This window comes from Filicampus tigris, chromosome 9 (assembly GCF_054856515.1).
Source record: "Filicampus tigris isolate MCC_2025a chromosome 9, RoL_Ftig_1.0, whole genome shotgun sequence".
Classification (NCBI taxonomy): domain Eukaryota; kingdom Metazoa; phylum Chordata; class Actinopteri; order Syngnathiformes; family Syngnathidae; genus Filicampus; species Filicampus tigris.
In genome coordinates, this window is record NC_141225.1 from 8,880,934 (window position 1) to 8,894,697 (window position 13,764).

General features: G+C 41.2%; 1 protein-coding gene across 2 annotated transcripts in view; it reads left to right on the forward strand.

The window, feature by feature from the left end:
* The window catches only part of tox2 (TOX high mobility group box family member 2), a 111,447-nt gene that overhangs the window by 17,329 nt on the left and 80,354 nt on the right, over nt 1-13,764 (forward strand). For both annotated transcript variants that reach the window (XM_086041538.1, XM_086041539.1), the window contains exon 2: nt 12,108-12,200. In XM_086041538.1, coding sequence (XP_085897664.1) covers nt 12,108-12,200 — 93 coding nt within the window. The remainder of the gene's footprint in view (nt 1-12,107; nt 12,201-13,764) is intronic.

Here is a 13,764-nt window from a genome sequence, read left to right on the forward strand (position 1 = left end):
CCCCCACCGCCCTTTCTTGTTCTTGTTTAAAAGATGAATTTATAGCTCTGAGTTGCTTTTAAAAACGCACACCACAGCACAAATTTCACAGGCAGGAGCTTTCATGAACATCTTCTCGAAGGAGTGCAGTGATCTGTTGAAGACTGATTTTTTTTCCCCCACGGGCTTTGATAAGGCGAAGCACATTTTTCATTGATCTGCTGGTTTATTTTCTGGTAAAGCAAGTAAAATAGCATGGTTGTATGTTCGCTAATACTGTATATAGTGTGCTAGGAGATCCGCAGAATCTGTAGAGAGACTGTAGACTAATGCCCAGTGTCAAACTGCCCATGAAAAAAACTTTATAAAAGTAAAGTCAACCCAAACATATTTTTTTCCAGAATACATTCTATGCAGGCCCACTAGTCTAAACACAGCATTCTGATTACTATTGCATTTGTGGAATATGAAATATCTACCCGTTTTTAGCTAGCTCAGAGGGTGGCCGTTTTGTCACTTCTGTTGACTGAAGATGACATTGAAGTTGCTCAGGTTCAGATGATGACCAATCATGGCTCAGCTTCAGAAAACAGGTGAGCCATGCGACCTTGAATGAACTCTGACGTGACTGCGCATTTTCATATCTTCGCCAACACTCTGAAATGTTCACCCCTCAGTGGGGTAGGGGCTTACAGGCACATTTTTAAAGCCACATTTTAGCATATATAATATAAGCTAACAGCTAGCCTAGCTTCTTCTATTTAATCTTCTACAACCAATCTTTCTTGATTGTTTGCTTTATTCTGGATGCCCCCGAGTACCACGCTGCGTCTCACAGGTCAGTCTTTGTACTACGACAGATATCTGGTTTGGAGGAGGACACTTACGATTGTTGGTGGAGGAATCGTTCTGTGCGCTGTGTTGGTCATCACCAGAACACCCCTCATCGTGTGGGTTGCTCACATTTCGGAAATCGGTTAAGATGTTACAAATCAGTATGTGTGTTGTGTTCCCCACTTAACTGTAATTTGAAGCATATCTGTGGGAAAAACCTGAATTGTCCCATTGTCCAGGACACTAATTTGAGCTTTCAGTTAAGCAATTAATCGACTACAAATCAATTGATTATCAAATTTAATGGAAAACTAGTTTAATAATGGAGTAATCATTTAGAACCTTTGTTTAACTGAAAATAGTTCAAATCATGTGATTTCAGTCCGGTAACAGTGATTATTCTCTTATTTCTGTAGTCCTTTATGAAAGCAGACTGATTATCTTGTGTTTAATCAAAATGAGACATTTTCAAACGTTTGCTTTTACTTTGGAAAACCATCAAAGTTGCAATTGAATCAGTTTCAAACAGGTCGGTGAGTACAGCATCAGTCCCGCTTGTGTGATATTGCTGAATGTTTTTTTTTTTGTAATCACTAAACAATTACAGATAAGCAACAATAATTAAATAAACAGTAATCAGAGAAACAAATGATTTTGTAATACTCATCATTGTAATGTAGCGGAATAAATAATCAATACAATAATCGATTCTAAAAACATTTGCTCATGACAGCCCTAACACTAACACTGTAATCCTTGTTGAGCAAGTTAGCCAATCCGTTGATTTTTTTTCCCTTGTCATGTGCGGTTAAGATGTTAAAATTCATGTACTAAAACATAAGACAAAACTCCAAAGGCCATGCCCAAAGTTAATTCTTTTCTCATTAAGGCATCGCAAGCTTTTCTGATGTTTGACTGAGGTTAGTAGTCAATGTTTAACCAACAGCGAAGCACATTTAGTGCTTTACATTGACGTTTCACTATTTCTCTTCACGCTAGTCTGCCTTTTGCAACAGCCGATGCTCATTAATGATGGACCTCAGACTCAGGGAAGGGATCCACAAGTGTGAACTATTCAGACTGAACTGATCAGAATCCAATAAGCTGCCAGTTAGAATGAGTGAGAGGCCAAAACAGCACCCTGGACCGCAGCCTCGGCCGCAAGTCGAAGGGCTGCATTAACAGTGTCGGGGGTGATTAGACCTTGGCGACAAAGGCTGCGTCATCAATGTTCCCAAATGGCATCAATCCACCTGCTTTTCGGGGCATGCTTGCGTACAAATGTGATGGCGAGTCACAGTGTCGTGTCTCGAAGTGTTACTCACCGGGCTTCACACAGTCGATGTGTTCACCTTGTCAATCAGGCCGATTATGTAACGCTTCGAGTGAGATGGAAAACATGTCATAAGACCACCCTCTTGATGTGTAACTCTTGAATACGCAACAACAGTGAAGCACTGATAGCTTATCAGACCCGTCTCGTTTTGGATGTCTGCACTAAGGTGATGACTGAAAAAGGATTGGTATGTCCTCGGGGCACAGATGTATTGCACGATCGGGTTATGAAGGTAACCTGATGTGCCAGATGGTTTGTTTTAGGAATCCAGGAGAAATTGTTTAGACAAGTGCTTTCAAATAAAACTTGGGCGATTGGACAAACATCCTCTTGGAAATGTTGTGTTTTGGGGGCCTCAACTTGCCTAGTGTTTTCAAGCATGTGCACCCTGGTGAATATGTGTGCATTTTAGGGATTGTGAACATGAGAGCCCCCATAAACTTAGTAATTAGAATCCTTGTAAAGTTGGAGAAAAAATTTCTGACACCCGTTTCATTGATTTTGGGAAATATCCAGGAACATTTAGGGAATTTGCTCAAAAGAGGCCCAATCAGAATCAGGTACACTTGACAGATAGGTGACACCGAAATGTGAATCTTTTCTTACCTATGCCATCTATTTTGGGCAGAGCATGGCATCTTAATTTGATAATTTTGAGGATTTGCCATGAAAAACGTGGCACGAGGAACCTATTTTATTATTACTGCTCGGCGGTGGTTGGGAACTTCAAACCTAACTTAGGGGCTTGCAGGGCTAAATTACCTACAGTCCTGCCCATAACTTGAAGAAAAACGTATCCAAGTTTTAACGATTTGCTTTTTTTTTTTTTGGGACGTCGGGCACTTACAACTGACTTTGCGGACAACCCATGCTGTTAAAACCACAATGACAGACAGGCCAACTGCACCCCCACTATCCCCAAGTCAAATTTGAATCCGTACACCCCCCACCCCTGACTGCAAGGGTTATGACCTGCAAAGAGGGGTACCGACCCAAGCCAGGGGAGAAATATCAGTGGGAGAATGGCAGGAAACATGTTGGTGACAAGGGAAAAAGCTGCCCGTGGTATTCTAGAGCCCCGATGAGTATAAATAGGGCATTGGGCAAGAAGGCAGGAAACCAGCAGAGCGAGGCCTCAAGTCGGAATTTCTTCTGGGGAGCAGAGATAAGGGACTTAACTCCCTCCTGTCTGGGCCGGCTGACTGCAACATGCCACATGTGATCGCTCGTCATGCGCGTACACATTGACAGAGGAAGACCCGATTGAGGGATTGGATACACTGATTGAGTGGTATGAGAAGTTCATTTGATTTGTGTTTTTGAGTCCAGTAACTAGGACCAAAGGACCTGCAGCAGCAAGTTGGTTTTGGATACTTAAGTGGACCCATCACCACACTAAAACTAGTTTTAATCTAGGTCTAGTTTTATTTCTGGCACAGCATGGTGATGCACTGGTTAGCATGTTTGAGTTTGAATCCCTGGTTCACACTGTCTATAATGTGACAATATGTTGACAGAAAAACATTCCATCACGGTTCTTTTCATTTTTAGTCCAGAAGGTACCTGCGCCGATTTACAACTGTACTTAACCTTATGCCTCTGCTGGTACTACTTGAGAAACTGAAACCGAAGGTTCAGTTGTTTCTCTTTAAAATACAACGTTAACATGATTAATAAACTTTTTTGTTCATCCCGCAACGACTGAGTAGTTTACGTGTCGAGCGTGGTGTCCATTTTTATTGGAAGTGTGAATTGTTGTTTGTCTACACAGTATGTGCCCTGTGATTAGCTGGCAACCAGCCCAGGGTGTACCTTGCATGAGGTGAGTCACAGGAAGTCACAGGAAATCTTGGAACTGACAAAACGTTCACTGTCAACCAATTACGCCCAACATCAACTCCTTAGAAAAAAAAATCACAAACAATAGAACGCGACTAGTGGCAGTGATTGTCGAAGGAAACTTTTTTTTTGTCCCAAAATGGAACACATCCCCAAAACACAGACCCCCCCCCCCCCCACTCCCTCACCCACCACCAATGCTTGTGTTTCTGCATGATCGTGCTTTTACATTACAGTGTTTCAGACATTGCACTCCTTGAAAGTGGCTCTGAATATTCACCCAGCATAGCTGTCATGGGCCTCCAAACTTCATGTGGAGGATTGTTATGATGTAAATTAGCCCCACTGTTACTGTAAGTCACAGGGGGTTGGAAGCGCTTGCTCACAGACACATTTACAGAAATAGGCAGAAATGAAAAGATTCACTTACTTATTCGTACTTTTTTTCTCTAATGTGTCCCATTTAATTTCTGTGCATTCATTTCCTGTGACAACTGAGGTGGAAGATTCCATTCAGAAACCCTTCAAAATCATTACAGTGTATTGGTTCTTCTCGTCTGTCCTTGGGGTGGTTTTCCACTTCTAAAATAGGAGTACCTGTAAATTGCATCAGTTAGAATGAGAAACGATAACAAAAAACAACAAAATACAGCAAGGTTATCCTGTACAGTGGTGCCCTGAAGAACGTGTTTATTTCGTTCCCTTACTACTACGCTCATAACTTAAGACACTTGTATCTCAAATCATCTTTCCCCATTAAAATGAATGGTAATGCCATTAATCCGTTCTAGGCTCGCCCTCCAAAATGATTTTGTTATGTGTTTTTAATAAGGAAAAAAGCACTTTATTACATTGTGCTATAAAAACATACAGTAATGACAATTAAATAGAATTTAAAGAATTAAACAGTTACTGGTACCTCCTAGTGCATGTGCTTTGGCCACCTGGGGGGGCAGCATAATTCAGAGAGAGATGGAACAGTTTCACAAATGATTCAGTAAACTGCAATAATATTAGTAATTCTTCCCCAAGGATAAAGATTATATACCTGTGAGTATTGTTAAATTGTCGGTATACGTGGTTTGCTCTGCTGTGTGTGTGTTCAAATAGCTGTTGCTTAAAGGCGTATAACACATCAGCATTAAAGTGGAAGTCACCCAAACATAGTGTTTTCCATAGTTTTATGCAGGCCCACTAGTTGAAATACGGCATTCTGATTAATATTGCGTTTGTGGAATACGTATAAGTTAAGCAGCAACCATCTTTAGCCATCTCATGACCAATCATGGCTCAGCTTTAGAAAACAGGTGAGCCATGATTGATGATCTGAGCCCTGAGCAACTTCGACGTCATCTTCAGTCGACAGAAGTGAAAAATTGGCTGCCCTCTGAGCTAGCTAAAAACGTGTGGCTTTCTCATATTCCACAAACGCAATATTAATCAGAATGCCGTGTTTAGACTACTCCACCTGCATAGAACATGTCATGTCATGTCATCTTCCAAACCGTTTATCCTATACAGGGTCGCGGGGATTTGCTGGAGCCTATCCCAGCCGTCAATGAGCGAAGGCAGACTACACCCCGAACTGGTCGCCAGCCAGTCGCAGGGCAGACATAGACACTGTCACTGAGCGGGAATCAATCCCATGCTGCCCGCACACAACTCAGGCGTGTGTACCACTACACTGTCAGTGACCCTGCATAGAACATATTCTGGAAAAAATATGTTTGGGTTGACTTCCGCTTTAAGGTGCAGATAAATCCAAATAATAGTGTTCCATTGTTCCATGTATTTGTTGTGTCTAGTTGGGGTATCCCGTGACAGTGGCTATTTGGTTGCGCCAGGGTAAAAAAAAAAAAAAAATCAGTGCGAGGCCATTTAATGTTCACTTTCTCACCATTTTCTGCCTCGATCTTATCCCCACCAATGAGCACTCACCGCCTACCCAGGCCTTGGTCACTCTCTCAAGTGATTGCTGATTTCATCATCCCCTATTGAGGTATCATTATATAAATGATGGGCAATTCAATTTCAGTTGGCTGTATGAGGAGGAGGGTGATTCTAATTAGGGTGAGGCACTCAAGATGGGGAGAAACACAGGAGAATAAAAAGAAATAGAGTTGTAAATGGATAGAAGAAAAGCAGAAGTGCTCCTTTAGGAAATAGCGATTTCAGCCAACTTGTGTCAGATTGCACACAAAACCAATCACAGTCTTGCTGTGACAAAAATAAATCATTTGTTAAATTTTGCAGATGAGTTGATATTTTAGGAAAGCTGTTTCGCTGGCAGGCGGGGGATATCCCGTTGTAGCTCCTAAAACAGCAAAATGGTTGAGACTGAAGATGACAATGTTATGAGAGTAATGATATATCTTTAAGAATATCTATAACAAGTGAGTTATTTTCCAAATCAAAAATTTGATGTTTTTTTCTAGATTAAAGTAAAACTATTACGAGACTATTTTCAAAATGTCTTAGTTTTGAGAGAAAAAAGTCTTTTTTTTAGATTAATTTGAGATTATAAAAAGTAGTTTGTTTTCAAGATTAAGTAGCAGTATTACAAAAAAGGGCTATAATTATTGGATACATGTCTTTTGGGAGATAAAAAGTTGAAAATGAACTCACTTGAAAATGCAACTTTATTCTCTAATATTATGAGTTTACTTTTATGGTGTATTTTCTTCAGTGGTGTAATACTACAAGGTCATCATTTTTATTTTTTTTTAAATTAAAATAGTAATATAAGGTTGTTAGTTATTTAAACAAATACAAAAATGTCATGTTTTTTTACATTAAAGTCATTTGATTTCAGTCATTTGAAAAATGGTGCTTTAATCTTAAAATATGATTTTATTCTCATGATATTAAATAATATTAAGTTTGAGTTTATGTATTTATTTTTACAATTTTTGCACATACGTACTGTATTAGAGCAGTAGGTATATAAAAGCTATGAAGCGCGCACTCACATGCACACACACACGCACACCCACCCCCACACACTGATAAAGCAGAGAGGATTCAGCTGAGCTCAGCGGCCGCAGTCAAATCTCACAATTGGACTCTTTAATTCAAAGCGGCATAACAGTTCTCTCTGAAACCAAATCAAGTGGCTGCCGTCAGCACATCAACTCTTCCTCCTCCGCGTCATCTCTTCCTCCTGCTTGTTATCTTCACCTCAATCACACTGTCTCCTGCTCCTCTACATCACTCCCTTTCTGTTTATATGCAATTTTAATTGCCAATGGCCACCACCAGCAGTAATGTAGGGCGTGTGTTAAACTCACTATGTATAGAAATTGGCATTAAAGCGGAAGTCAACCCAAACATATTTTTTCCAAGAATATTTTGTATGTAGGCCCACCAGTTGAAACACGGCATTCTGATTAATATTGTGTTTGTGGAATATATTTTCAGCTATCTCAGGGGGCGGCCATTTTGTCACTTCTGTCGACTGAAATTGACATAACAACTGCTCAGGGCTCAGGTAAGGTGGGCTCAGGTGGATTTTGCTGCTTAACTCATATTACACAAATGCAATATTAATCAGAATGCCATGTTTCAACTAGTTTGACTGCTGGGAACATATGTTTGGGTTGATTTGCCCTCTAAGTTTAGCCTCTGAACTTGACGTGATTCTCGCTATTGGCAACAACCTGAGTGAAAAAAAATACAACAAAAATGCACCAATCGAAGCAATATCCGCCAACGGTTAGGTAAAGTGGAGTCTCATTCATTTTAACGACCAATCATGACTCAGCTTCAGAAAACAGCTCTGCTGTGATTGGTCGTTACCTGAGCCCGGAGCAGTTTTTATGTCATTTTCAGTCGACAGAAGTCAGAAAATGGCCGCCCCCAGAGATGGCGAAAATCAGGTGGATTAATTTATTCCACACAAATGAAATATTTATCAGAATAACTTGTTTCACTAGCGGTCTTGCATAGAACATATTCTTGAAAAAAATATGTTTGGGTTGACTTCCCTTTCAAATATCTGAATATGTGTTACGCTACACTGGTTTGTAATTAGGAGACGCGCTGCAACCTGATCCCAAAGGTACCTGGGCATGTTAAAAGTACTACACCACGCTAGCAGGGTATTCTATAAGCCCATGATAAATTACCTCAGAACTAGTCGGACAATTCTTTGGTCCAAATGCGCAATGGGCGTTTGTGAAGTTCCTAGTTCTGGGATAAAGTTCCTGCAGCAAAAATGCACAACAATAGAACAATAGATTATTATTTTGGCCTACAATAATTTACCCAAGAACTACATTTAGAGTAGGTCCTGTGGTTACTGCAGTCAAAATGTGTACCCACCGTGGCTTGAAAATATATTAAACATTTTTTAAATTGGAATGAATGGTTTCACCTGTAAATATGCATCTGAAAGTACTGCAAATTATCACACATAAGGAGAGCCGTTGCAGTTTGTGATTAGGCTTTCTTTATTTGTTGGTTTGTTACTCCTCAGATGCCAAGCAAACACTTTCTGAATGTCATTTCCCCCCCATCTCTTTCCATAACGCTAAAGAGCCGTATGACGCCATGCAGATGGTGTGCGATGTGTTCAAGGAAACGAGATAACATTACAGTCACAGGATTTCCTATTCAAGTCATTTTCTCCAAGATTCATTCTCTCCAGATGCTGCAGGTAGTTAAAAAGAAGAAATGTCTAAATCTCCTGGCAGCCATCTGTTGTCTTTCGGCGCCGCCAGCCAGCCAGCCAGCGGCCGAGGTTTTGTTTGGCTGCGCTGGGCGGTTGTTGCGTTGTTGTAACGGCGTTGTTGTCGGCAAACCGCCTCGTGAAAAACAGACGAGCGGTTTTCAACGCCACACATGAATGAAAATGAAAACTCTATCCTCTTTTCTTTAGACTGTGTGGGAGAAATTTGGGCAACAAGTAGAATTTCATTCACTTTAGGGCCAACCATTGCTAAGTCCTAAACGTGTCCAGTTGTTGGAAAAATAAGTTACACTCCAGTCCTGTAGGTGGCGGTAAAGCACATTCAAAAGTGAGGTTTCACCTGTAACACATATTGTATTTATTAAAAAAATTAACCTTGTTTGCTCCAGGACAAAAATGCATTTTATATGCATTTGTCTTTACCTGTCTTTAAGACCACATATACATGCAGACAAAAAACACAAAGTAATTGTAAGTAAATAATAACAATAATGCATTCATATATAAAACCTAAAACAATAATATAATATTTATCCATCCATCCATTGTCTATACCACTTTCAAGGGTCGCGGCATGCTGGAGCCCATCCCAGCCGCCTTCATGCAGTAGGCAGGGTACACCCTGAATTGGTCGCCAGACAATTGCACGGCACACAAAGTCAACTACAACTACAACTCTACAATCTCACAATCAGACCCAAGGACAATTTAGAGTGTTCAGTTAACCTACCATGCATGTTTTTGGAATGTGGGAGGAAACCGGAGTGTCGGGAGAAAACCCATGCAGGCACGGGGAGAACATGCAAACTCCACACCGGAAGCCTGGAAATAAGCTTTGAATTGAACGCTCGACCTCTATACTGTGAGGCCGATGTGCTAACCAGTCGGTCACCGTGGCACCGCTGTAGTATTTCTAATCAAATAAAACAATTAAAATCATGGAAAACATTTCAGTTTTAAAGCCAATTTCTTCACACTTCATTAACTACTGCTGTTCTGCAACCCAACTGTCAGTGTAACGTGATTTAGTTTCATAAATATCAGCAATGTTTTCTACTCTTGCACTAATGTCATTCATTGGGCATGCATTGCTGAGTGCACACTGTACATACAAAGCGGTCTCCATAATGTATACACACAGCATGTATACAATTGTTGAGTGATGGGATTTCCCCTTGTCTGGGGCAGCACATTCCTCTCATCAGTGTGGTGTGATGTGTTCAAGTTTTTTTTTTTTAGTTAAGCCTGGAAGAATGTTGCCTAAGGAAAACACATGTGTTGCATTAAGTGTGCCACATCTGCATGCCGCGCACTATAACGTGAAACGGCTAACGTTACAGGTAACTATATCCCCTCAGCTGTGCCTGGCGGCTTTACAGTGCAAGGCAAAGCCATTGTTGGAATAGTAAAAGTGTTGCACTGCTTAATAGATGCTTGCAGAAATAATTTTAGTCTGCACCATTAGCCTACAGTGAGAAGAAAGAATTTATTAGCTTCCAACCAGTATTTGTAAGTGTACAAAATCCAAGCGTTCATAAATCATCAAACACACCGCTGGTAAAAGAACAAATAATTACAAATGCATGGTAAAGTAAATTCAAGATCAAGTCCCGCTGCTCGGCCCTAGCGAAGCCTTTGTCGGCTGCTAAGAGGCAAGCGTGGACAGTTAGCCTGCGCGCTAACAACGTGGTACACCAAACATACAGTATATGGAAATCATCACCTTTCATTGTAGTAAGTCCACTTGTTGTATACGATGGCTCAGCTCCATTAGCTCAGCATCCTGTTAATATGCACATTATTCCATCACTGCTAATAGGTTAGTGTATATAGCATACTGTTGCTTTTATCCCCTGGCCCATTATCTTCCATGCATGGTATGGGAAATAAGCTTTGGCATACATTGCTTGTGGGTTTTGCTGCACAGTAATTGCATGGTAATCACTGTGCATTCACAGCAGGCCCATAAACACAATCTGTTTATAGCACATATAATATATACAGCGAGTGAGGCTGCTTATGCTTGTGTATGGACTGTTTTCTCACTGAAAAGCAATCTGAATGCATGTGTGTGCGCGTGAGTGTGTGTCACCTTTTCTTTGTTAAACATACTGTATGTTTTTGCTGTATAAGTTAAACTGTTCGCTATCCACATAACGATCGGTTTACGATTGCATTAATCAAGAACAAGCAAGCTGCTTCTGTGCAAGTGCAGGATGCAGCTCATTTGAAATGAATGTACCCACTATCCAGTTATATTTACAGTCACTCGCCTGACTTCCGCGCAGGCAGCGTGGGTTCGGTTCCCCTACTCATTGACGGCGTGAGTATGCATGCTTGTCTGATTCTTTATGCGCCCCTTGATTGACTGGTGATCAGTCCAGGGCGTAGTCTTTCTTTGTGGGGTATAGGCTCCAGTGACCCATGACCCTAAAAAGGACAAGCAGGTATGGAAAATGGGTGGAAATTGTATTTGTTTTTATTTTAAATCATACGTTTATTTTATTTACATTGTAGTCTTTTACATTTATTTTTGTTTAAAAAATCTTATTAAATAAGAATATAATATCCATCCATCCATTATCTGTACCGCTTCTCCTCACAAGGGTCGCGGGGCGTGCTGGAGCCTATCCCAGCTGTCTTTGGGCAGTAGGCGGGGGACACCCTGAACTGGTTGCCAGCCAATCGCAGGGCACACAGAGACAAACAACCGCACTCACAATCACACCTAGGGGCAATTTAGAGTATCCAATCAACTTACCATGCATGTTTTTGGAATGTGGGAGGAAACCGGAGTGCCCGGAGAAAACCCACGCGGGCACGGGGAGAACATGCAAACTCCACACAGGGAGGCCGGAGCCGGGATCGAACCCACGACCTCTGAACTGTGAGGCGGACGTGCTAACCAGTCGACCACCGTGCCGCCCAAGAATATAATAATAAAAAAAAATAATAACAATCTTATCGCTGGATTATCTATACAGCTTACCCTCACAAGGGTCGCGGGGAGCCTTAGGGCAGTAGGCGGGGGACACCCTGAATTGGTTGCCAGCCAATCGCAGGGCGTATATATTATATATATTTATCTAAATATTTCCTGTGTGTTCAAACCATTGTTAGGCTAGCCAATGATGGCAGTAAGCATGGATTTGAACTTACTGCTTGCATTCTCTTAAACTACAGAAAGAACTCAAAAATAAACAAATAGGCACCTTGTTCTGCAGAGGTCTTGAATCAGGGAGTGTTTCATGTACTTCCTTTTTCAGCTTGATAGTATGAGCCAGATAGTACCGATTTAGCCTTGCACTTTCTACTTTAACAGTTAGAATCCTAACTTCACATAAGGTGCTAGCAATAATTGTCGAACCTCCATTCTTGGCTTATGAAAGCTATGATACTTAAAACCTTTTGTCTGTTGTTTTGCTCTCTCAGAGCAGATACAGCGGTGCAGATCGAGGGGTGAGGCTCTACAGTTCTCTGCCCATGCGCCCCAACCCTGACGGCAAGAGACTGCCATCCTCTGGGGTAAGTCTTGCCGCATATTGCATTTTGTCATGCATGGTCTATTTGTGGGCTTGAGATCCTGACATGGGCCAGAAACGGGAGCAGATTCTTCAATTGTGATGTTAAAATAGGAAATGTCCCCCCTCATAGATTAAATGTTATTCCGAAAGTCAAACAATATCAGCCAAAATCTCTGAGAAGTTCGCTTCAAAGTATTTTGATAAAATTCTGAGCAAAAATATGCCCCATTAATCTTAAGAATTCCAACCAAAACCTTCAAGGAAAACATGCCTCAAAAGTGACAGTTTCCAACAAAATTTGGGGGGAGGAAAATCCCTCAAAATTCCCCTTTTTTTGGATGCGGGGTGGGGCGGTGGGGTGCAGGAGGGATCGGGGGTGGATGATTGTGCCGTAAAATTGCAACAGGTTAAAACTAAAATTTTGAAAAAAATATGTGGCAAACGTCATTTTTCAACCAAAGTTTCAGGGTAAAGGGTATTCAAGGAAAAAGGAGATCGTTTTTTTTTTTCTTTTTTGGGGGTGGGTGGGGGCATAGTTTTGGATATTCCTCAAATAATCTCAAACTAATTTGGGGGGTAAAGTGCCTCAAAATTCAAATAACTAATGAGATTACACAAAATGACGATGCACCTGTTTTTGCGCCGTGCGCAGACAACTTTCTGTTGCCAGACTGTCAGATGAGTTGGGGGCGAGGTAACTTTATGCACTGGAACGCCCAAAGAGGTGTAACACCTACCCAAACACACTACTAGACATGCGCTGGCATGAAAATAAAGTTTCGTCCTTTTTTACGCCAAGCACATAGGCACCAGTCTACCAAAATAGGGCCCAAAATGTTGGAGAAAATTTCTTAAAAGTCAAGCAATTTCGAGCAAAATTTCAGAATACAAAATCAAGAAACACCTTCAAGAAACACCCCTGGCCACTATTTACAGGAAAATGGCATCTAGTCTGGACCTTGTCTGTCTGGAGATTGCTGCTCTTATAAGCCACAATGTATCTTACTACCATCAATCAATTTCTTTCCGTGGCAGTTTAGGCTCTCTGTGGGGGAATTGCAATTTGTCATATTTTCATACAAAATCCAACTAAATGCTCATGGAACCGGCTGTAAATCATGTATGGCATTTAGGCCATTACAAGGCGATTAAAGCCAAATTTAAAGCGTTCAACTTTGTGAACTTTCACCACCGCAAACTTCACCACCGTGGACTGCCGCAAGGCTTCCGATAAAGCAGCCATCTCGACTTCTCTTTGTTTTTGTGTGTGGTGTCTGCCTGCTTGGCAGCTTTGCATAGGTGTGAAGCCAATAGGCGACCAACTCTTATGTAGTCTATTTTTTCTATCCCAGCTGTTTTGGGGGCATCAAAGCATGAAATATTTAATTACAGAGTTTTTCCGAAATGGATTGCACTGCCACTCATTGAAGTTTTAGTGATGCTGCACTTGCAAATACTTTGACTTTGACAAAGTGCTGCAACACTACTTTCCGCTCTAAACACCACCACTCTCTTTAGGACATCTTTTAGTATTGCGTGCGAATCATAATTACCATCTAGCTTGC